This window comes from Micromesistius poutassou, assembly GCF_964030765.1.
Source record: "Micromesistius poutassou genome assembly, chromosome: 4".
NCBI classification, from domain to species: domain Eukaryota; kingdom Metazoa; phylum Chordata; class Actinopteri; order Gadiformes; family Gadidae; genus Micromesistius; species Micromesistius poutassou.
The window spans coordinates 19,205,761-19,227,420 of NC_140274.1; the positions used below are offsets into that span (position 1 = coordinate 19,205,761).

At 48.4% G+C, this 21,660-nt stretch overlaps 2 protein-coding genes across 2 annotated transcripts; both read left to right on the top strand.

Annotated features, from left to right (window-relative positions):
- Positions 1 to 3,900: 3,900 nt before the first annotated feature.
- gvin1l2 (GTPase, very large interferon inducible 1-like 2) lies at positions 3,901 to 9,372 on the top strand (the record flags this gene model as incomplete). The annotated part of the gene is made up of 5 exons (XM_084466397.1): positions 3,901 to 3,943; positions 4,270 to 5,744; positions 6,114 to 6,359; positions 6,768 to 9,097; positions 9,216 to 9,372. 5 exons carry the CDS (start codon positions 3,901 to 3,903, stop codon positions 9,370 to 9,372), a joined length of 4,251 nt encoding a protein of 1,416 aa, XP_084322523.1.
- An 8,790-nt stretch (positions 9,373 to 18,162) lies between these two features.
- Positions 18,163 to 21,222, top strand: LOC311341576 (prolactin-releasing peptide receptor; the record flags this gene model as incomplete). Its single annotated transcript, XM_084466398.1, has 3 exons — positions 18,163 to 18,613; positions 19,027 to 19,424; positions 20,836 to 21,222. The coding sequence occupies 3 exons, from the start codon at positions 18,163 to 18,165 to the stop codon at positions 21,220 to 21,222; spliced, it is 1,236 nt and encodes a 411-aa protein (XP_084322524.1).
- Between the last annotated feature and the right edge of the window lie 438 nt (positions 21,223 to 21,660).

Consider the following 21,660-nt stretch of genomic DNA (forward strand, 5'->3'; position numbering starts at 1 on the left):
TGTGTGTGTGTGTGTGTGTAGAAATGTGTAAATATAAATATGTGTGTGTGTGTGTGTGTATAAATGTGTGTGTGTGTGTGTATGTGTGTTTGTTTGTGTGTTTGTGCATATAAATGTGTGTATAAATGTGTGTGTGTGTGTGTGTGTGTGTGTGTGTGTGTGTGTATATTTGGTTTGTTTGGGTGTGTGTGTGTGTGTATAAACGTGTGTGTGTGTGTGTGTGTGTGTGTGTGTGTGTGTGTGTGTGTGTGTATAAACGTGGGTGTTTGTGTGTGTGTGTAGATATGTGTTTATGTATGTGTGTTTATGTGTGTGTGTGTGTGTGTGTGTGTGTGTGTGTGTGTGTGTGTGTGTGTGTGTGTGTGCGCGCCACAGGTCCTTTATAAGTGCTGAAGTCCAGTTACTCTACTTGTTCTGTGAATAACATGACGGTATATGACCGTGTAACAAGTGTACAAAACAAACCATGAGCACATTAGACTAACCCTAACCTTAACCCTAACCCTAACCCTAACCCTAACCCTAACCCAAAACCAGCAGTTGAAACAGTTGAGTTTAACAAATACTGCACTGACTGCCAATACTATATATATTTTTTAACTTTATTCATCAACAGCAGAAGTAGTTATAGTTTTGCAATATCCATTGTTATTATAATGTTTGTTTTTAATTATGTGTCTACCTTTTACTTAATTGTTTTGGCCTTCAAAATACAGGGTGATACTGTAATAGACACAAGGACGGGCTGAACCTTTGAGAGTCCTCCCTGGCCCAGTAACGATACGGAGGTTAATCAGAAGGTACATCTAGTCTCCAGCCACTCCCGACGACGTGTTTCACCTTAATCAGCTCATCTTAACTTAACTTATCTTACCGACTCTGCAGCGCGGACCATCACGAACATGGCAGTGAGCATGGTGACCAGCATCCTGTCCAACGTAGTTCACACTCTGTTAGTCCTCTGTCACACTCCTCTGCGTCTCACTCCTCTGTTAGTCCTCTTTTACACTCCTCTGTTACACTCCAGTGTTTAGTCCTCTGTTACACTCCTGTGTGTCACACTTCTCTGTTAGTCCTCTTTTACACTCCTCTGTTACAGTCCTCTGTTACACTCCTCAACAGGTAGCCAACACTCTGGTCCAAACGGTGCTCAGAGACGACTCAGAAAGGGGCCAACACACACACACACACACCACACACGCAGTCTAGCACTCTTGCTCAGTAAGACCGCTAATGTGCTTTACAGTTCAGGAATAGAGACGCACTAATCTTTGCTGGGAGAGCACTTATCCTCAGCTGTGCTGTCAGCTCCCTACAGCGACGCCAAGATCAACGCAGGAAGGAGAGGTCAGCGCCCTCACACACCCGCCACACACTGCTGGGTTTCTATTGGCTGCTGGGCAGGATGAGCAGGATGACCCTCACGGTCTGGACCCTCACTGCCTGGACCCTGACGGTCTGGACCCTCATGGTCTGGACCCTCACGGTCTGGACTCTGATGGTCTGGACCCTCATGGTCTGGAGCCAGGGGGTCTGGACCCTGGGTCTGGACCCTGACGGTCTGGACCCTGATGGTCTGGACCCTCATGGTCTGGAGCCAGGGGGTCTGGACCCTGACGGTCTGGAGCCAGGGGGTCTGGAGCCAGGGTTTAACCTCACCCTGGTTCACTCACTGACAGTAGGAACAGTTTAGAGGAGCTGGATTATAGGATCAGTGTCAGCAGAGGGTTTGGGTTTAGGGTTTGGGTTTGGTTGACCGGTTGGGTTTTGTTGGTGAATGATAGGGCGAGTATAGGGTTAGTATTAGTGATATGGTTAGTATTAGTGATAGGGTTACTGTTAGTGATAGGGTTACTGTTAGTGACAGGGTTAGTGTTAGTGAAAGGGTTAGTGTTAGTGGAAGGGTTAGTGTTAGTGATAGGGTTAGTGTTAGTGGAAGGGTTAGTGTTAGTGGAAGGGTTAGTGTTAGTGGAAGGGTTACTGTTAGTGACAGGGTTAGTGTTAGTGAAAGGGTTAGTGTTAGTGGAAGGGTTAGTGTTAGTGGAAGGGTTAGTGTTAGTGGAAGGGTTAGTATTAGTGGAAGGGTTAGTGTTAGTGGAAGGGTTAGTGTTAGCGATAGAGTTAGTATTAGTGGAAGGGTTAGTATTAGCGATAGGGTTAGTATTAGTGATAGGGTAAGTATTATTGATAGCGATAGGGTTAGTATTAGTGAGAGGGTTAGAGTTAGCCATAGGGTTAGTATTCCGGACAGGGGCCTACCACACTGATCTCTGGTCTGCCCCCTGCTGGTCCGCACAGGGGCCTACCACACTGATCTCTGGTCTGCCCCCTGCTGGTCCGCACAGGGGCCTACCACTCTGATCTCTGCGTCACCATGGTGGAGCAGACAGCGTGCTACGACACTGATCTCTGGTGATACGGAGGGTTATCAGAAGGTTCATCTTGTTTGACAGCTGCTCCTCCCAACGTGTTTCATCATAATCAGCTCATCAGATATTCAGCTCAATACGTGTGTGGGCGGGGCACATGGCCTCCTTCACATGAGGCCCATCACACCACACGACAGATATAAAGGCTGAGAGACAGAGACAGGGAGAGAGAGAGAGAGAGAGAGAGAGAGGGAGAGAGAGGGTGGAGAGACAGAGAGTGAGGGGGGGAGAGAGAGGGAAAGAGACAGAGAGAGAGAGACAGAGAGAGAGAGAGAGAGACAGAAACAGAGACAGAGGAACTGGGAAATGTGTTTAAATGTCAAGGCTTCTCAAGATTCCCTTCTCAGACTTGTGTGAGGAGCAACAGGTAAGAAAGTACTTTGAGTTAGGGTTGGTTATTTTATTATCTTCATTACTTATGCAGTTCATTATTGCCCATGGAAGCAGGTAAGGGTTTAGTACAGAGGGTTTAAAATGCTGTGTCTTTGGAAAATGCTTAAGAAAAGATGCTTCATGTATCAGAGTGCTACACTGTAGGTATACTAGAAAAGGAAAACAAGTCTGCAAATGAAAATGCAGGCAAGAAAACCCCTTGATTAAATGTGGATTAGTGAGGCCAGTTCTGATATCAAAGAGGAGGCTTTGTAATAGAACCATACCATTTCCTCAGATCAGATTGTTCTCGTATCGTGACATTGGTCTGACCCATGGGTGAGACATGACATGACAGTTAAAGATTAACAATGGGGGACTTCTAGTGAAGCACGGCCGAGAGATAAAGGACAGGAAAAACTGGCTTCCTCTCCGAAATGATGTGGTCGCATAGTTTATACACAAGTCTGATCATCTGCATGGAAACCAACATTAGAGAGTCAATGTCAAGTATGTGAAGTACGTCATGTATTTGACTCATTTTAAAATGATTTGATGACACTTAACAAAATAAATATGACACACTTTTACATTAGTAAATGCAGTAGAAAGAATAATTACACAGCATTAGCATTAGGGCTAGCATTAAATAATGTGTAAACATTACAACTAATGTTTATTAATGGTTTATTAAGGTACCCTTATTGTGAAGGGTTACCAATGATTTGGATGACTCTTTATTTGTAATTGACTGTGCGAGTAGTGTACAGACCTAAATGCTCATGTGACCTGTATCACCTGAAGGTTGTGATTCTACCTGCCGACCACTCTGACTCACTGGTTCAGCCTACCTTCATTACTCATGTCATGTTAAATTATGTTTTGTTCTGCATGTGAACTTTGAATTAGATAAATGTGTCTCGCTATATTTGAAAGTCCAAAAGAATGAAAACAACTTGGTTTGCTGCATACGTTCACTAACCTGCATGATGATCGTTATGATGACTGAATAAGTGTCAAACTGGTTGTTTTTGGCAGTGACTGCTTTGAGAGGAGACACGTCAGGTGATCAAAAGGGGAGGAGCCCAGGTGCCCAGACATGTCGCTCAAGCGTTCCAGGAAGCTGGGCAGCCAGAAAAAAAGTAGGTTTTCTATGTGAAGGACTTTAAGACAAGTGAGAAGGGTTTTGCTTAAATTTGTCACCGGTCACATCTAAACCTTTTTGAAAACATAGTTATTTAATAATTGAACAATTAAAAAATATAATTATTCAATAATAATGTAATGTAATTAAATTCTGCTGGCAGTGTTGACACTTAACCCAGTAAAGGTTAAGTGTACCATCAAACAAACTATCAAACAAAAAATCAATATTTACTATTTAACAATAAACAATATAATGCCATTTGTTTAATCGCTATAATTACAACCTTTATAACCCTAAATGGAGACTGTGTTTCTCATCCAGAACTCCTCATGGAGAACACAAAGGCAGAGGTCCTGATGAAGATGGGACTGGAGGAGTTCTGGGATACACCCCTGAACTTGGCCTCCATGCTGGACATCAGCTCCTGGAGCAAAGAGCTCCAGCCTCCTCTGACGCCCAAGGACCTCCCCCATGCCTTCCTCCAGCGCCTCTGGCTGCTCAGACCGGACGCTCGCAGTCCACTCTGTGTGATGCCCAACAGGGACGCACCTCAGCCCCCGGCAGAGAACCCCATGATCGATGGACACACAGATGAGTCCTGCTGTGCAGTGAATCCACTGGATCTGCTCACAGGCGTCTACATGTCTGCCGACAGCTTTCTTCAGCAAGAAATTGCAGTGCGCATGGTGCAATGCCAGTTTGCTGTGCCCCTGGTCCTTCCGTCCTTGAATCCAGAGCTGCCTGGCCTGTTCCTCCTTTGGCCTTTGAGAAGTGTTGTGAGCCAGTGGAGGCCCCAGTCTGTTGCTCAATCAAAATTGTCCTTAGAAGTTGATTTGGCCAGTACATGCATGCCACTGGTCTCCTGTGTGAAGCTTGGTCATTGTAGCACCTCCAAGTCAAAGGTTTTAAGTCACATGACGGCAGGAGCTGGTTCCCGCGGCGACATGTTCCTCCACCGGGGGATGGACGGAGGGCAGAGCCACCGGAGACTGGGCGATGGTTTGGTGGAGGTCGGATGGTGTCTTCCCAGTGGAGACCCTGAGACCGATGCTTTCCCTGAACCTGTGGTGATCTCCAATCTACGGGGCGACGCAGAAGCACATGAGAACCGCCTCCGACTCCTGTGCCGTGCCTCCTCAGCTGTGGTGGTGTTCTGTGGCACTCTCAAGGAGAAGGACAGGGATCTTCTATCTTTATGGAAAGGCATGGCGAGCAAGCTCATCCTCATTGATCTCGAGCCACCTCCAGAAGATGAGGGTGCGAAAAGGGTTGTGGGGTTTGTCAGTAAAAGTCTGGAGGAAGATGTGGGTCTGCCCAAGGGTTCTGTGCTGTCAGGTGGAGGTCTTGGTGAAGAAGAGCTTGCTCATCTGCTACGTCAGACCCTGAATGTTCTGTTACCAGGTCAAATGAAGCCTATGTCACTTGAAGATGCAGCAAGTATAGCATTGGAAGAAGGCTTATGTTTGGATGAAGGCCCCAAGTGTAAGAATGCAAAGGCTAGAGCTGGGGAGGTGTTGCTTGGTTTAGAGGAGGGTTCTACTCAGTTCAGAGAGAAACAGTTATCCCTGCAGGGGGAAGCGTGGGCCAAGGCAGCTGTACAAGAGAAAGAGGAGTGTCAACAGAAAAGAGCAGGAGAGAAAACTATCCCTCCACTGAAAAAGAAAAGAAGCAGAGCCCGTTTGAAGCCAAGCAGTTACAGGATGAGCAATGCCATGAAGACTTTTACAGACACTCTCTTCACATCAAACAAAGAGGAAAGAATCTATTTTCTGAGCTGGATGAAGCTGAGGCTTCAGGCAATGCAGAGAAGACCAATAGATCACAATATCCGGACACTACAAAATGATGAGACAAAGCAGGAAGATGACTCTGAAAATAGGCCCAATGGGAATGTTGATGATGAAGATGACATTCACCATCATTTTCGTTTCCGTCTAATTTCAATTGATGAAATGGAAGATGAACCTCAAGATCAATTAGAAAGTGAACCACCAAGCTTTCAGGAGATCCAGAACAGCGATCCACCCCCTTACAGTGTTGTACAGCAGCTAATGTCTGTGGAAAATACTGTTGATTTGAACTGTAATGATCCTGAGGGACTGAACCTGGTGTCAGATGTATCAGATGCTTCTCTGACTACAGATCTGGATTCCTGCACCTCAGAGTTAGATCCTTCCTCTCTTGGTCTTGAGCACTTTCTGCGTGAGATGGGGTTGATCTTCGAGCTGAATCACGCCAGTCAAGGCAGTGGGAGCCACAATGTGTTGCGTCTTCCAAGTATAGCTGCAGATTTACTTCTCTACGGAGTTCCGCTAGAGATAATGGACGGAGACGCCTCAAACATCCCCACAAAGTGGCTGGGCGCCGTTCTGGCAGAGTTCAACCGCCGCATGGCTCGCAAACAGTTCAGGGTGCGAGTGTTGTCCACCATAGGAGTGCATCACAGTGGGAACTCTGACCTGCTTTTGGCATTGTTTGGAGTCAATGTTCCTGAATTAAAAAGAAGGTTCACAAAAGGTATTTACATGCTGCCTTTAAGTGTACCTGAGGACCTGAGGAAGGAATTGGCTTGTGAATTTCTGATACTAGTTAATGTGGAAGGACTCTGTAGTCCCCAACTAGACTCAGAGAAAGCCTCATTAAGCCTTTTCAGAGACAATGAGATGGCTACAGTAGCGACGAGAATCAGTGATGTTTTGATTCACAACATAGCCTCATGTGAGGGTAATGGATTACAATATTACCTCAATGTGGTAGTCAATGCCCTCCTACGCACCGAGGGCTATGGATTAGCACCCATTTGCCAGCTTGTCAAACAGGATGAACATCTAAACAGCCAATTACAAGCCTTGCAAATAGGGCGCGTGGGGAGGATTCTTCAGACAGAGCCTGAGGATTCAGAGGATTCAGGCACGTTTGATCTACTCAGCACACAGGCTGAAGGCAGCGCCCCTTGTGTCATGGGGCCATGGCAAAACGCCTCCCTCTCTGGACCAGTGGATGAAGGGTACAGTGAGGCTGTCCTCGAGGTCAAGAAGAATGTGTTTGCTGCGTTGAAGAGCTGTGGAGCCAAATCGAAAGACTGGGGACTGGCCGACTTTATGAGTCGCTTGATTGCTGTTTGGGAGGATGTTAAAGCTCAGTCTTTCTCCATAGGGTTGCAGAATATTGAAGTAGCTGAGGCCTTTTGTATGCTGTGCACAGAGCTCTCACAGTGGGAAAAAGACTTCTTGGAGAACATGGAGGGATGGTTTTACAGTGCAACAACGAGGTTGAGCGACAGCAAGGCCAGAACTGCAGAGACTGGGGTCAGCAGCGGCCTCCTTGGTACACTCAAAGAGGAAGCTATTCAAGAGGTCAAAACAGGGGTTCACAAAATGGTGTCACAAGTGGAATCATATTTGAGGAAGGATGACCTTCACAAAACATACCTCGAGACTTACAGACCAAACTTAATGGATCGTTTGACACAACTCGAGGAGCAGACCACAGAAGACATGTTAGGAAGACTAGAGTCAGCCAAGGAGAATATTTATTCATCCACCCAGCTTGAGAACTTCCAGGCAATTTTAGACACAGAGCTGGAGTCTAAGCATAACAAATTGACAGAGGCCAGCAAATTAAACAACATCCTGTTTGAAGATGCACAGCTGGAAAAAGAATTTGAGGAATCATGGAAAAATGCATTGTCAAACTTGAACTTCCGACCCTCAACGACAAATGATATCTGTGCAAGAGTAAAAGTCATTCTGAGGGCCAATCTCATCCAGCGTGAGCTCCAGAAGCACCTCAACAAACTTGAAGATATTGCCGTAAAGAAAGACTCTGAGTTTGTGGTTAATGATGATCACTTTGGGTACCTGAGCAGAATGAAACACATCGGAGACAACAACAGACAACAGATAATAGAGGCTCACCAATTGGCATGCGATATTATAAACAATTACAATGAATATGTTGCTCTGAAATCCAGATTGCTAGCAGACTTCTCTGATAGCTACATTGAAGATGTGTTAAAAAATGTAGAGAAAACGTTGACAGAAAACCCAATAGAAATCAGGTCGGTCTTTGAAGTGGATTTGAAGGTTTACCTCTGCAGCTACGCATGCCAAGACTTTCAAGAAATCCACGACCGTTATGCTAAGGACACCGACCTTTTGACCTTTATCAATGGAGCCAAAGAAAGGTACCAAGCAGAATTTATCTACCAGTTCCGTAAGAGAGACCAGTGTCAGAGGACGGCGGAGGCCTTCACCACCATGTCCCTTAAACCTACGGCTCTGGGCTACATCCACAGGCCCCTAGGGTCGCTCCTCATGGACGAGATGATCCACCAGGACAGAACCGGGCAGTACCTGTCCCCATGGGGCTTCAACTGCAGCCTACTGGAGGAGCTTCTAGCAGAGGACAGCTTTGAGTCCTACCTGGAATACCTGCATTCCTTCGACACGTTCTACCACCGGAGGATCCACGAAAGGGTGGTGGTTCACCTCTCGGCATCACAAGGCTTAGAGAACTGGAGGCAACAGCGCCTTGGTCAAATCATCGGGAAGATGGCGGCGGCTGTGAGCCTGGCAGCCGAGGGCACCAGCGGAGTGCTCAGCGACACAACGCTGCTGCTGGAGAAGGTGTGCCTCACCCTGGAGCTGGACGGAGATGTGGAGGTCCCCAGGGACACTCTGGACAGCCCCCTCTTCAGGATCACCGTGGAGTGGGACCGCTTCATCAGCTGTCTGCTGGAGACCCTCGCCCAGTTGCGTCTGGCTCTGGCCCAGGAGTTCTCCAGGGACGTTGACGCGAGCAACCTGCTCCGGGCCCTCCCCCTGCAGCCCCAGGATGCTCTCTACCACAGAGTCAGAGGCTGCCAGGAGCACTGTCCTCTCTGCAGAACCCCCTGTGGAGCCCCTGACGATGGGCACCAGGTGCACCGGCCCCGGCTGCACCGCCCCAGAGGCCTGCTGTCATACACCTGTGACCGCTCCCCGTCCCTCTCTCACATGAGCTGCCCCGCGGAGCTAGCTCAGGACAACCTGTCTGCGAGCAAAGACACGGACAGCAAGGCCCTGACCAGAGAGAACCACACCATCCCCCAGGACTGGAGCATCCCCCCCGAGCAGCTAGCCAGCCAGACGCCCGGCACTTACTGGAGGTCAGTTCAAGTTAACCATTGCTTTAACTATAAGTCCCATTATCATTAAAAGCTATTCATACACATATATCACGTCATGAAACTGTATGGTAATCAAACTGTTGGCCGCTGTTTGCAGGTATGTGATGGCGAGATTCAATGAAAGGTTTGCGGAGGAATATGAGAAGAAACCAGCTGACCTGCCAGAGGAATGGAAGAAGATCACTCAAGAAGAGGCTTTGGAGAGTCTAAAGCAGATCAAGCCTTCAGACTTTATGACACTAAGCAGTGGTTAGGAACTCATTAGCAACTGATCCGTGTATGTCCTCAATGTTTTTTGTTAGAATTGCATTGCATGTTATATTTCTGTTATATTTCTGTGCCTTGGAAGCATAGCTTAATTGCCACATACTATACAATGAACTGATGCTAAACATGGTACTTGTAAAGTGAGACTATTTTGAAGTCTTGTAGTGGTAAAAGTTATGTAAACCTTTCTTGGCAATTTCTTTATGAATTGACTCATTTCTGAACGTTATGTCTACCATATTTTTTTCTCTAATATAACCACTGTTTTTTGAGGCCTTCTGAGTTATACCAAAATGGTGTTTCTTTAAAAAATACTATTTGTACTTTGTACCATTGTACTTGTATTTTCTAATAACATACCAGTTTTTAAAACAATTCGCTGTTATGGGCAAATGCTGAAAACAAATAAAAAAGATACCATGTTGATAAAAGTGTTCCACAAGATGGCAGTGCTGTCTAATGAAAACCCATCCTGAGTTCTTTAGTAGGCCTTTGCTTTCCTGACAAATATTAAAAACGTTGCAGCTGTATTGAATTTAATTAACCAAGGGTGTTGATGATGTCAATCATTTGAGAATTGTAATGGAGCACTATTGGATATGATGACTCAAAGGTATTTTAATCTTTAAGCTTGGAGCTACACACAGAGCTTCTCAAAGATATGAAAATGTCTGTGTTCAGCTGCTTTAAGAAGCAGATGTGTCCTCGCTATCTTCAGAGCCTTCCCCAGCTGCCATTGCTCACAGCCGTGTCCTGATTCCCAGAGATGTTCGGCATAAGAAAGTGTAAATTGGTTCTGTGCAGATAAGTGGTCTCCCCATAACCACACACAACCACACAAAGTCATTATCTGGCACTTCACTTCACTTCATACATGATAATTGATGACGTCTCTCTCTCACAGGCACAGTGCGCATCCCAAGCAATATGCTGGCCCACACATTCACACTCCTGTCTAATCCATCAGGGAGGGAATGGGAATCCATTGGGAGTAGCTAGGAGGCCCACTTCACACTACATCCTAGTGCCATCCCTGAGACACATATATCCTCACAGAGCAGCCATCATCTGCTTTGTTTGACACATAACATTAATGTATTTCCAACAGAAGAAGGTTGTTTGACAGTCTCTCCCAGTCTCTCACTGAAGCCTTTGTACATTTTTACCACAGACCCTGACTTCACTAAGGAAAGGACTTCATAAGGAATAAAATGCAATTCATGTCACAAAGCAGTGCTTAAAAAATCATTAGCAAAGGACTTGTATTGTAGGCTGTGTTCTTGTTGCAGGCTTATATTGGAGCCTTACTCATCATCACAGATTCACCAATGTTAAGATGAAAAACTTGTCCAATTTACTTTTGTGCTCATTATATCCTACCTGTATTTTCTCAAGTGTTAACAATTATACGACATATTGCTGGATGGAGATTACACTTTATTTTCTAGATGTTTTAAATTTCAATATTATGCCAATTGCCGATTTGCAAATGCGCCCAGACGTTGGGAGGGAATCCAGAGAAGGCCTTTCTCTTAACGCATCATCTGGCTCTGGTTAAAGGACACCTCCACTCAGAACCGTTAACAACTACCTTGTAATGGACAGTGACAACCATTACAACGCCTACAACGCATAGACTAAAGGAATGATTATAAAAGGACCAGCTACAGGTTCCATAGTTACAATGGTGAGAACCATCACCCCTACAGCGATGGTGTAGTGAGCATCACTCCTCCTCCGCCTCCTCCTCCATCAGTAGTGTCTCATCTGTCCTCCTCCTCCTCCTCATCATCCATCAGTGTGTCCTCCTCCTGTTCCTCCTCCTCCTCTATCAGTGTCTCATCGCTCCTCTACCTACATCAGTGTCTCCTCCTCCTCCTCCTCCTCCATCCGTGTCACATAGTTCTGGTCTTAATGACAACCAGACACAATGCAGTTCTGAAGAACCTTCTCATTTTCTAAACATCCACACACACACACATCTAAAGGCTTGTAGGCAGTGCTTCAGAGGATTTTGAAAGTAAACATCTGAATAAACATCGTCCTTACCTCTCTCCGCGTTGTTCCACATATGTGGTGAGCGACGGTCACTCTGGGAGTACGAGAACAGATGTTCTCCCAGAACATTTCAATAACAATTAGCTGTCAAATGGCGGAGGCATTTCTGACAAATAACATACCGCAGGGTGGAGCACCAGTTTGTAAAGACCAGCGTGGGCTTCAGGGGACTGGGATTGGCTCCCAGTAGGGACAGGGATCTGTACTGATTGCTACCGCCCGAGATTAAAGAAATCTGTGAAGATTTAAGATAACAATCTATCAGGAGCCCCAGTGGTCTGCCCGTAGTACGTCAGCAGCAGGCCGCCGTGGGGCGGGGCCTCCGTGGGGCGGGGCATGCGTGGGGCGGGGCCTCTATGGGGCGGGGCCTCCATGGGGCAAGGCCTGCATGGGGTGGGACCTCCGTGGGGCGGGGCATGCGTGGGGTGGGGCCTCTGTGGGGCAGGGCCTGCATGGGGCGGGGCCTCTGTGGGGCAGGGCCTGCATGGGGCGGGGCCTCTGTGGGGCAGGGCCTCCGTGGGGCGGGGCCTGCATGGGGTGGGACCTCGGTGGGGCGGGGCCTATGTGGAGGGCCGGCGTGGGGCGGGGCCTGCATGGGGCGGGGCCTCTGTGGAGCAGGGCCTCCGTGGGGCGGGGCTCAGCCCACTCTCATTGTCTCGGGGAGTGATTCACCGAACCAGCCACTCAGCATCTCAAACCCTACGCGCTCATCCAGAGATGCCGTGCGGGTACATGCACGTGCACGCATAAACACACGCACACGCAAACAAAAAGGTCAGGGTGCATCTTTAATGTGTAATTTTTAGTTTACCGCAATAAACAACATCACTGCAACAGCTTGAAATGAAAGCCAAAGAACTAATGGAAAGCACTCAATCCATCAGCGGTGGGAGACGGCGGGGAAAGTGGATTCGCTGTGAACACGTATGATGGCTGAAGGCTGAACACGTGGGATTTGACCAGCATCACGCTTCTACCTGGTGACATCACCGCGGTTAAGGACCCGCCCCCAAAGCCATCATGTAACCTACAGTCAACGTGCTGACAGGCTACTCCAGCAGCCAATCATATTTCATCAGGCGTTATCCACATTCCTCACAGGACATGACGAGCTCTTACTAATTATGTTGGATGTCAAATCGTTTAAACTTCCAAGGAGCAGGGCTGTAGTACGTTTAGAAGTTTAGTAGACGTTTTTCTATGATCTCGGACTCGCTTGTATTTGGACTTCGACTTGTCTCGGTCTCGGCCACTGGTCTTGCCAAATAAGGCTTTGGTTTCGACCGAGTCTAGAGGGGTATTCCATCAAAGTCGTTAACGAAAGGCTAACCCATACCTTCCTCATTGTAACACGATCTTAAAGGGGTAGTTCAGGATTGGACATCTGGTCTCATTTCCAAGTGAGCCAGTGTGTTATTTATCATTGGAGACCATTTTCAACACTTTTCATTCAGTCCTTCTAGTTGCAGAAATCGCTGGTGCTAGGCTAGCGCAAGTTGAGGGGAACTGCTAGCCTGCCAATAAAAACAGTTTTACCCACTCCCGAGGCAAACCAATTATAATGGCAGACTATCGATGTAAATGTCTATTTTGATAGAATAGTGTTACGCCCGTATTCCACCGGGGACGTAAGCGCCGCGGAATGGCTGCGTCGTGGAACGGCTGCGTCCTGTGCCCTGCGTCAATCCCCACCGGGCGCGTAACGGCAGCGCGCGCTGCCTTGCGAGCCAGCCGTATTCATGCGAGATCACGAGATCACGCGATAATCCTGAACGTTTTAACTGTGTGGATAAAGGAAATCCTTTCTCACATTGTCTTTATAAAAAGGATGAGTGATTTCCTAAATGATTTTATGTTGCTCCACTTAGATAATAAGTCTCTCGTCGTCCATGTTGCCGACCCTCTGAGACCCTTTGATTGATTGACTGCTGACCTGGTGCCACCGGTCATGACATAATGTTGATGTGAAGTTGTATAGGCTACATGAGCGGAGCATTGTGTTTTATTTTGAAAATTGACCGGGTGCTCTATGGCTTTTATTATTTCACTTCCTGCCCGGCTCGATCTGCTCTGTGGAAATTGACGCGGTTCAGCAGCGGCTTGCGTCAAAATAGAAGTGCTGCGTAAAGATAGCGCTGCGGCGCGGTGCGCCGCTCCTGGGACGCTGCTGAGACGCGCCGCGGCGCACCTGGTGGGGATGGTTTCATTGATTAGAGTGGCAGCAATCAGCAGCAGTGACCGCGGCGCAGCCGTTCCGCGGCGCTTACGTCCCCGGTGGAATACGGGCGTTAGAAATAAACTTACCCTTGCATCGCATTGCATTTAGTTTATAATCCTTGGAGTTGGAAGCAAGCTATGGCAGCGGTGGACTGATATTACCTGGAGTGCGCTTCTCTGTTTACCTTCTGCTATAGTGAATTGGTTGCTACACCGGAGCAAAGTGAAATTCTGCCGCTGCTGAGAAAGTAGTCCCCCAAAATGTAATGTAATCATTGCGATACAAGAATAGTTTTATTTTTAATATTATTCTATCAACACAGACATTTACATCGATAGTCTGGCATTATAATTGGTTTGCATCGGGTGTACTTTGGAGTGGGTAAAACTGTTTTTATTGGCAGGCTAGCAGTTCCCCTCGACTTGCGCTAGCCTAGCACCAGCGATTTCTGCAACTAGAAGGACTGAATGAAAAGTGTTGAAAACTGTCTCCAATGATAAATAACACACTGGCTCACTTAGAAATGAGACCCGATGTCCAAAATCCTGAACTACCCCTTTAAGCCTGGCCAGAGTGATTCAATGGATCAATCATTGTTCAGCCTTACATAAAGGATGAAACAGAACAGAACAGTGGTAATCCCTCTCTCCCCTGGTCCGTTTGACATTTCCATCTTCCACACACACTACTTCTCCTGAAGACGTCTCTGTCTCCAGTCATGTTGCTCTGCTCTTCTGTTCATGAGCAGCCATTACCCACAGAGTGGTCACTTTGTGGGAGCTGTTCTGCACCTTTCTTCACGCCACAAGGGAACATATGTGGAGCATGTTGTAACCAAGGGTTTGAAAAGCACAATTCCAGCAGTGGGGCTGAGAAATAGAAGAGAAAATAACAATGTTTCTGGACAAGAGGGGAAGAGGAGAGGGCTGTTTGGTCCAGGAGACAGACTTCACAGGGGACAGGAGGACTAGAGGACTGGAGGACAGGAGGAGGACTGGAGGACAGGAGGAGGACAGGAGGACAGGAGGAGGACAGGAGAACTTTGTGTGAGGCGTGTGTGAATGTGTCCCAGATAATTGCAATAGAAAATCTATTTGACAGTGAAATTAAATATAATTAAAGCAAAGTCGATCAATGTTTTTTACTCCAACTCTAGATCTTCTCCCTCAGTAGTCTGAAGGGCCTAAACCCAAACCCTGGGCCCCCAGAGCTCTATATGCTGAGGGGCCCCAGGGCCTAAACCCAAACACCGGGCCCCCAGAGCTCTACAGGCTGAGGGCCCCCCGGCCCCCAAAGCTGTACAGGCTGAGGGGCCACAGGGCTAAACACCAGGCCCCCAGAGCTCTACAGGCTGAGGGGCCCCGGGCCAAACACCGGGCCCCCAGAGCTCTACAGGCTGAGGGGCAAAAGGGCCAGACACCGGGCCCCCAGAGCTCTACATGCTGAGGGGCCCAGGGCCAACAGAGCTTTGGTACACGTTTCAAATGGAAGCCAGAAACAGCCACTCCTCTGAGGAGAACAATGGAGATCTCTACCATGTGACGTGAGACTGTGTGAGCCGACCAGTGTGCAAGTGTGCATGTGTGTGTGTGTGTGTGTGTGTGTGCATGTGTGTTTGTGTGTGTGTGTGTTCGTGTCTGAGTACAATTTCCCAGGTATTGAAAATTGATGGGCTAATATAGATTTTCAGGTACAAAAAGACGAAGGGAAAAATCATAAATGGTCAGAAAAGATTTTCAGACGAAGGGAAAAATCATAAATGGTCAGAAAAGATTTTCAGAAGAAGACGTTATTGTCATCACCCTCTCTCATCACCCTCTCGCTCTCTCTCTCTCTCTCTCTTTCTCTCTCTCTCTCACTCTCTCTCTCTGCCTCGCTCTCTCTCACTCACTCCCTCTCTCTCTCTCTTGCCCCTCACTTTCTCTCTCGCCCTAGCTGTCTCTCTCTATCACTCTCTCTGAATCTCTCCCTCTCCCTCTCTCTCTCTCTGTCTCCCTCTCCCTCTCTCTCTCCCTGTCTCTCTGTCACTCTCATGCTGTCTTTGTGTGACTCCACATCACAACCTGTCTTCACTGTGACCGCCTGGTTCATCTCTCCTCTCTGCAACCACCTGCTTCAGGTCTCCTCTCTGCAACGCCTGCTTCAGGTCTCCTGACACAACCGGAGAAAAGATCAAATAAAGACGTTCATCTTTGATTTGTTGGACGAGGAGATTCTTTGCAGCAAAGGTAAGGATATATTATATTATATTATATTATATTATATTATATTATATTATATTATATTATATTACAGTCACCTACAAAGTATGATCCTCTCACACACACAAAGGGACACGCTTGTTCCTTGTATTTCAGTAATATGTGGCATATTTATTTAAAAACTTAAAAATGATTTATCTGAATAAGTTATATCTAATTGATATTATATTTGTAATTTGAACTTATTTTATGGAAATGGAGAAAACAAAATCATGATGCACATTTATTTTTTGATTTTTTTTGCATCAATCAGAGAATTTGTGATATTTATGTCAATAACATATGCATAACATTTAATATGTTTGTGCACTTTAACATGTCACAGCGGCATATTTGTAACTGTATAACAACACTGATATATTTCAATAGTCTTTGTATCTCTCATAGAGAATATGTCTCTTGTTGAAAAAAAATCCTGCTGGTTTTTCCTGCATCATTTATGAACAATTTGCAAACGAAAACAATCCCAAAATCCATTTGCATGAAGGGACACCAGCTGGTGCTTGCGAACGTGAATATTTAATTTTAAATATGATTTTAATGAACTCTAATGCCACACCTGTGCATTGTTGAACCTTGGGTTAATGAGGCTCTGCTCTCTTGGAGCCTGACGCTGAAGGGTTTAACGTCTGAAACCCCAATCACCGCACAAAGCATTCATAGCATCAGTGCTGAAGTCAGCCGGTCGACTCAGCCTCTGATTCCTCTGTGAGGGACGCTCTCTTTAATCAGCCCAGCTGGAGGCAGCAACACGTGCCATGGAGGTCGCACAACGCCAGGGTCGCTGCCTACAGCGGAGAACAACAACACAGACACCTTCAAAAGGCCAGGGAGAAATAAAAGGGGAACAATATTCAAAGTATACATCAATCATTGGCGGGGGGACAGAAATGCTTTTTGTTAGTCTATGTATTTAATGTAAGAGCGAGAGAAAGGGAGAGAGAGTGGGAGAGAGGGAGGGAGAGAGGGGGAGGGAGGGAGAGAGAGAGAGAGAGAGAGAGAGAGAGAGGGGGGAAAGGGAGAGAGAGGGAGAAGGAGATAGATAGAGAGAGAGAGAGAGAGAGAGAGAGAGAGGAGGAAAGGGAGAGAGAGAGAGGGAGAAGGAGATAGAGAGAGGGAGCTAGAAAGAGAGAGAGAGCGGGGGAGGGCAGTGTTTGTCCAGCCGTTTTGCATCTGGGGTTTCTTAATTCTGCTCACGCCCCAGAAATTAGCAGCTTAGGTCTGAAAGGCTTTTGAAAATGCCATGGCAACGGTGTAACCATGAGAGGCGGAGCTGCGAGGCGCCTGGCAGTGTGGGGCCACTAAACACAATGTCCAGGTTAGGACCACAGCTGAGGAGAGGGAGGAGAGAGGGAAGGAGGCTGGGTGGAGGAGCAGCCCAGCAGGAGAAGCTCCACCAGAGAAGGAGCTTCAGAACGTTTATTATATACAGCTGTACGGGAGTGAACCCTCGCTGCACAGCTGTCTTTATGAACACACAATATATGTGTAACATATATTGTGTAATGTGTAATAATATAACATTTATATACGTGACAATAGTAATTTGATTTCAAATATGAAGAAAATATAGCAAATAGTTCATATCATACACATAGTGAATATCATACACATGAACAAATATGATCAAGCGGCCTAAAAGTCATCCTAAATTGCACGAGGAGGCTCTGATGAAATGTGTTGGTGCTGGTAAACAACATGGAGATAACCAACAGCATTTGGTTTCCATGCCGTTTCAAATCAGAAATCCTGCTTAATTTATTTTCCAATGCGTAGAGTTTATCTAGACGATGACTGGAGCAGACGGCGAGGTCCTGCCTCATTACTTCGGGCCAGATAGCGCTGCAGTGACGATCTAAATCAGTCATCCTTCTTGCATATCTTTTTCTCCCACCTCAAGGAGCTGTGTGTTAGTTGTGCGTTTAATCAAACAACAACTTTAAAACAGCATTGTGTTGAATCTTAATGGTCTTTGCTCTTCACTTGTGCCATTAAAGGTACAGACAACTTAAATAAATACTGGAAAACATCCAGATCCCTGATCAGGACTTATTAGAATCAGGAACACTCTCTGTGTGTATATAACGATGGTTTCAGGTTCACCATTAGTTAGTGGATGGTATAATGTCCACCAACGGGACGGCGGTTCCTCTGTGATTCAGCCCAGTCCCCAGTGGTGACGCGCCCTCATCTCTGGCCCTTGGTTCCCCTTTAGGAGCCCCCCCCCCCCCCCCCCCACCATGGATATCTTCCTGCCGGCGGACCCCCAGGGGTCCGCTAACACCAGCCTGGACGCAGTGCCCTCCGGAGGGGCGGGAGGCCAGGAGCTCAACCACACCATGGACATGTTCTCCGGCACGGAGCTGCTCCTGCGCTTCAAGCCTCTCTTCCTGCCCCTCTACTGCCTCCTGGTGGCGGTGGCCGGCGTGGGGAACTGCTTCCTGCTGGCCTGCATCTCCGCCGACAAGAAGCTGCACAACGCCACCAACTTCTTCATCGGCAACCTGGCGGCGGGCGACCTGCTGATGTGTCTGAGCTGCGTGCCGCTGACGGCGTCCTACGCGCTGGACCGCGGCGGCTGGGCGTTCGGCCGGCCGCTCTGCCACCTGGTGCCGCTGCTGCAGTGCGCCACCGTGTTCGCCTCCGCGCTGTCGCTCACCGCCATCGCCGTGGACCGCTACATCGTCGTAGGTGGGACCGCCAAAACTGCCGCCGCCGCCGCCGCCAAAATTACAACCATCACCATCACCATCACCACCACCACCACCACCACCCCCCCTCACCCCCACCACCACCCCCTCCTTCACCACCACCAAAACGACCACCACAACCACCACCACCACCATCCACCATCCACCATCCACCATTACCAGCACCACCACCACCACCACCACCAGCACCACCCCCTCCTTCACCACCACCAAAACGACCACCACAACCACCACCACCACCATCCACCATTACCAGCACCACTACCACCACCACCAGCACCACCACCACCACCACCACCACCACCTCTGCCAACCAAACTCTACACAGATGAGTTGGTCCTGATGAGCGCCCTCTTGTTTCCTCTCGCCCGGGGGGGGGGGGCGGTGTCCCAGCCCACCCGGTCCGGAGGAGGATCTCCGTGCGGGGCTGCGGGGGCGTGGCTCTGGGCATCTGGGTCATCTCCCTGGCGCTGGCCGCCCCGCCCTCCTTCTACACGCGCTACCTGGACCTCCGGCCCTCCGGCATGCGCCTGGTGGTCTGCGAGGAGTTCTGGCCCAGCAGCGGCCACCTGCGCCTCCTCTACTCCTGCTTCATCCTGGCGGCGTCCTACATGATCCCGCTGCTGTCCGTCAGCGTCTCCTACTGCGCCATCACCGTCAGCCTGCGGCGCCACGCGCTGCCCGGCGAGACCTCCCACGGCCAGGAGCGCTGGAGCCGGCGGAGGAGGAAGACCTTCACCCTGCTGGTGGCCTCCGTGCTGGCCTTCGCTCTCTGCTGGCTGCCCCTGCAGGTGGGCTACAGGGGCACGCAGGGACAGGTGGAGGGGGTTAGGGTTAGGATTAGGTCGGGTCAGGGTTAGGGTTGGGTTAGGGTTGGATTAGGGCTAGGGTTGGGTTAGCATATGGTTAGGGTAGTGTTAGGGTGAGGGTTTTTTTGTTTTTGCCAGCTCATGGCTGCTCTTGGTGCTGGCACACTATCTGATCCCCTTTCAGTTGAAATGATGCTATTAAGGATTCCGAAATAGGAGGGGAGTGGTGTTAATGCAGGCAACAGCCGGCATGAAGAGGGAGCAGAAATAAGGGTTAGGAGCTAGTTTCAAAGCCACTTCAGCATTATAAGCAAGCCCCTTTCTGATCAAAAGAGCCTAATCAGTAGAAGTTTGGGCACATCTGCTTCTGTAAGCAGCGAAGCATTATCATGTAACAGTGGTTGCTGTGCTGACTTACTAAAATGCTTCCCATACCTTAATCAATCCAACATAAGACTTAGCACCTTTAAACAATGATGTCAATGATGTCTTAGAAACCTTTAAACAATGATGTCAGACTTAATTTAAAATAATTTGGACAGCAAATAGAGAAGCTCTCTGTGAACCTGTATCCATTTAAAAATCTGAATGGCAAATTAGGATGCAGGTTTGCATACAGAACGTACATAATGAAACCTGATGATGATTCATGGTAAAGACCCAGTCGTTTGCGTGCATTAAGTGCATCCATAATGCATTGCATCTTAAATGGGATATTCAAGCTTGTGGAAATAGGACGTTTAGATTGATAGATAGATAGATAGTCCTTTATTAATCCCCCTTAGGAGAAATTCACAAGTGACCAGCAGTACAGTGGGAAAAGAGAGTTAAGAGTTAAGAGTTAAGAGTTATGATAGTTAAATATACAATAGTTTAGAACTGTAAAATGGTTGACTTAAGGTGCTTCGCCACGTATGGCTGTGAGATGGCTTCATAGAGGGGAGATAAAGCACACGCAAAATACACACCGATGCCACTGTAAAGGAGCGGTGCGGTCACGTAGCTCGGGTGTTTGACTGCCAGGTTGGGGGTTCAAACCATAACAATGCAATCTGACCTATAGGGAGCCTTGTGTGGACCCCCTACCTGTTGCCTAATGCCATCTCTGTAACAATAACGCAACACAATAACATACAATAGACCTGGGACCCACTCAATGCAGTCCCTCTGCCTGTATTTTGTATGTTGTACGTCCTGGCACAAAAAAAATAGTACTTGAATGGAATGGGTTAACCTAGGGATGATTGTTAGTGCTTGGCCCTTGGTTCTATGAACATCCTTACTGTACCGACAGCGATATACTGTTGTTTCTTTGGACTAATGTAAGTAGCTCTGGATAAAAGCGTCTCCTAAACGCCCTGAAGGTAAAGGCAGACCCCTTCTCTCTCCTCAGGTGCTGAACCTGCTGCTGGACCTGGACCCCGACTTCCACATGATTGGGAAGCGCTACATCAACCTGCTGCAGGTGTGCTGCCACCTGGTGGCCATGAGCTCCACCTGCTACAACCCCTTCATCTACGCCTCACTGCACAGCAAGGTCCGCAAGCACCTGAAGGGCTACCTCTGCTACTGCCGGGGCCCCGCGGCCCCCCGGGACGGCAGGGAGGGGGACGTCCACGGGGGGACCCTCACGTCCCACTGCGCCTCCCGCCACACCAACATCTACGTGGGCATGACTGCCAAGACCCCCGGCCCCAAGCCCTGCCCAGACCGGGCCGGGGATGCGCCGGAGGGCGGGGCCACGGCCGTGTCCGTCCTCACCGATAACGCCCAGTGCTAGGACGGCCGTTGGACGTCAAATGACCGGACGTCGGAGTCTGTTTTGGACGTTTGGCGTAATCAGCAACCGAGGCAATGTAGAAAAGGAAGGGTGAGGGAACATAAAGAACGATATATAGTGGGGTGGTGGTGGTGGTGGTGGCGGTGGTGGTGGTGGTGGTGACGGTGGTGGTGGTGGTGACGGTGGTGGTGATGATGGTGGTGGTGGTGGTGGTGGTGGTGGTGGTGATGGTGGTGGTGGCGGTGGTGGTGACGGTGGTGGTGGTGACGTGGTGGTGGTGGTGGAGGTGGTGGTGACGTGGTGGAGGTGACGTGGTGGTGGTGGTGACGGTGGTGGTGGTGGTGGTGGTGGTAGTGGTGGTGACGGTGGTGGAGGTGGTGATGGTGGTAGTGGTGGTGACGGTGGTGGTGGTGGTGGTGGTAGTGGTGGTGGTGATGG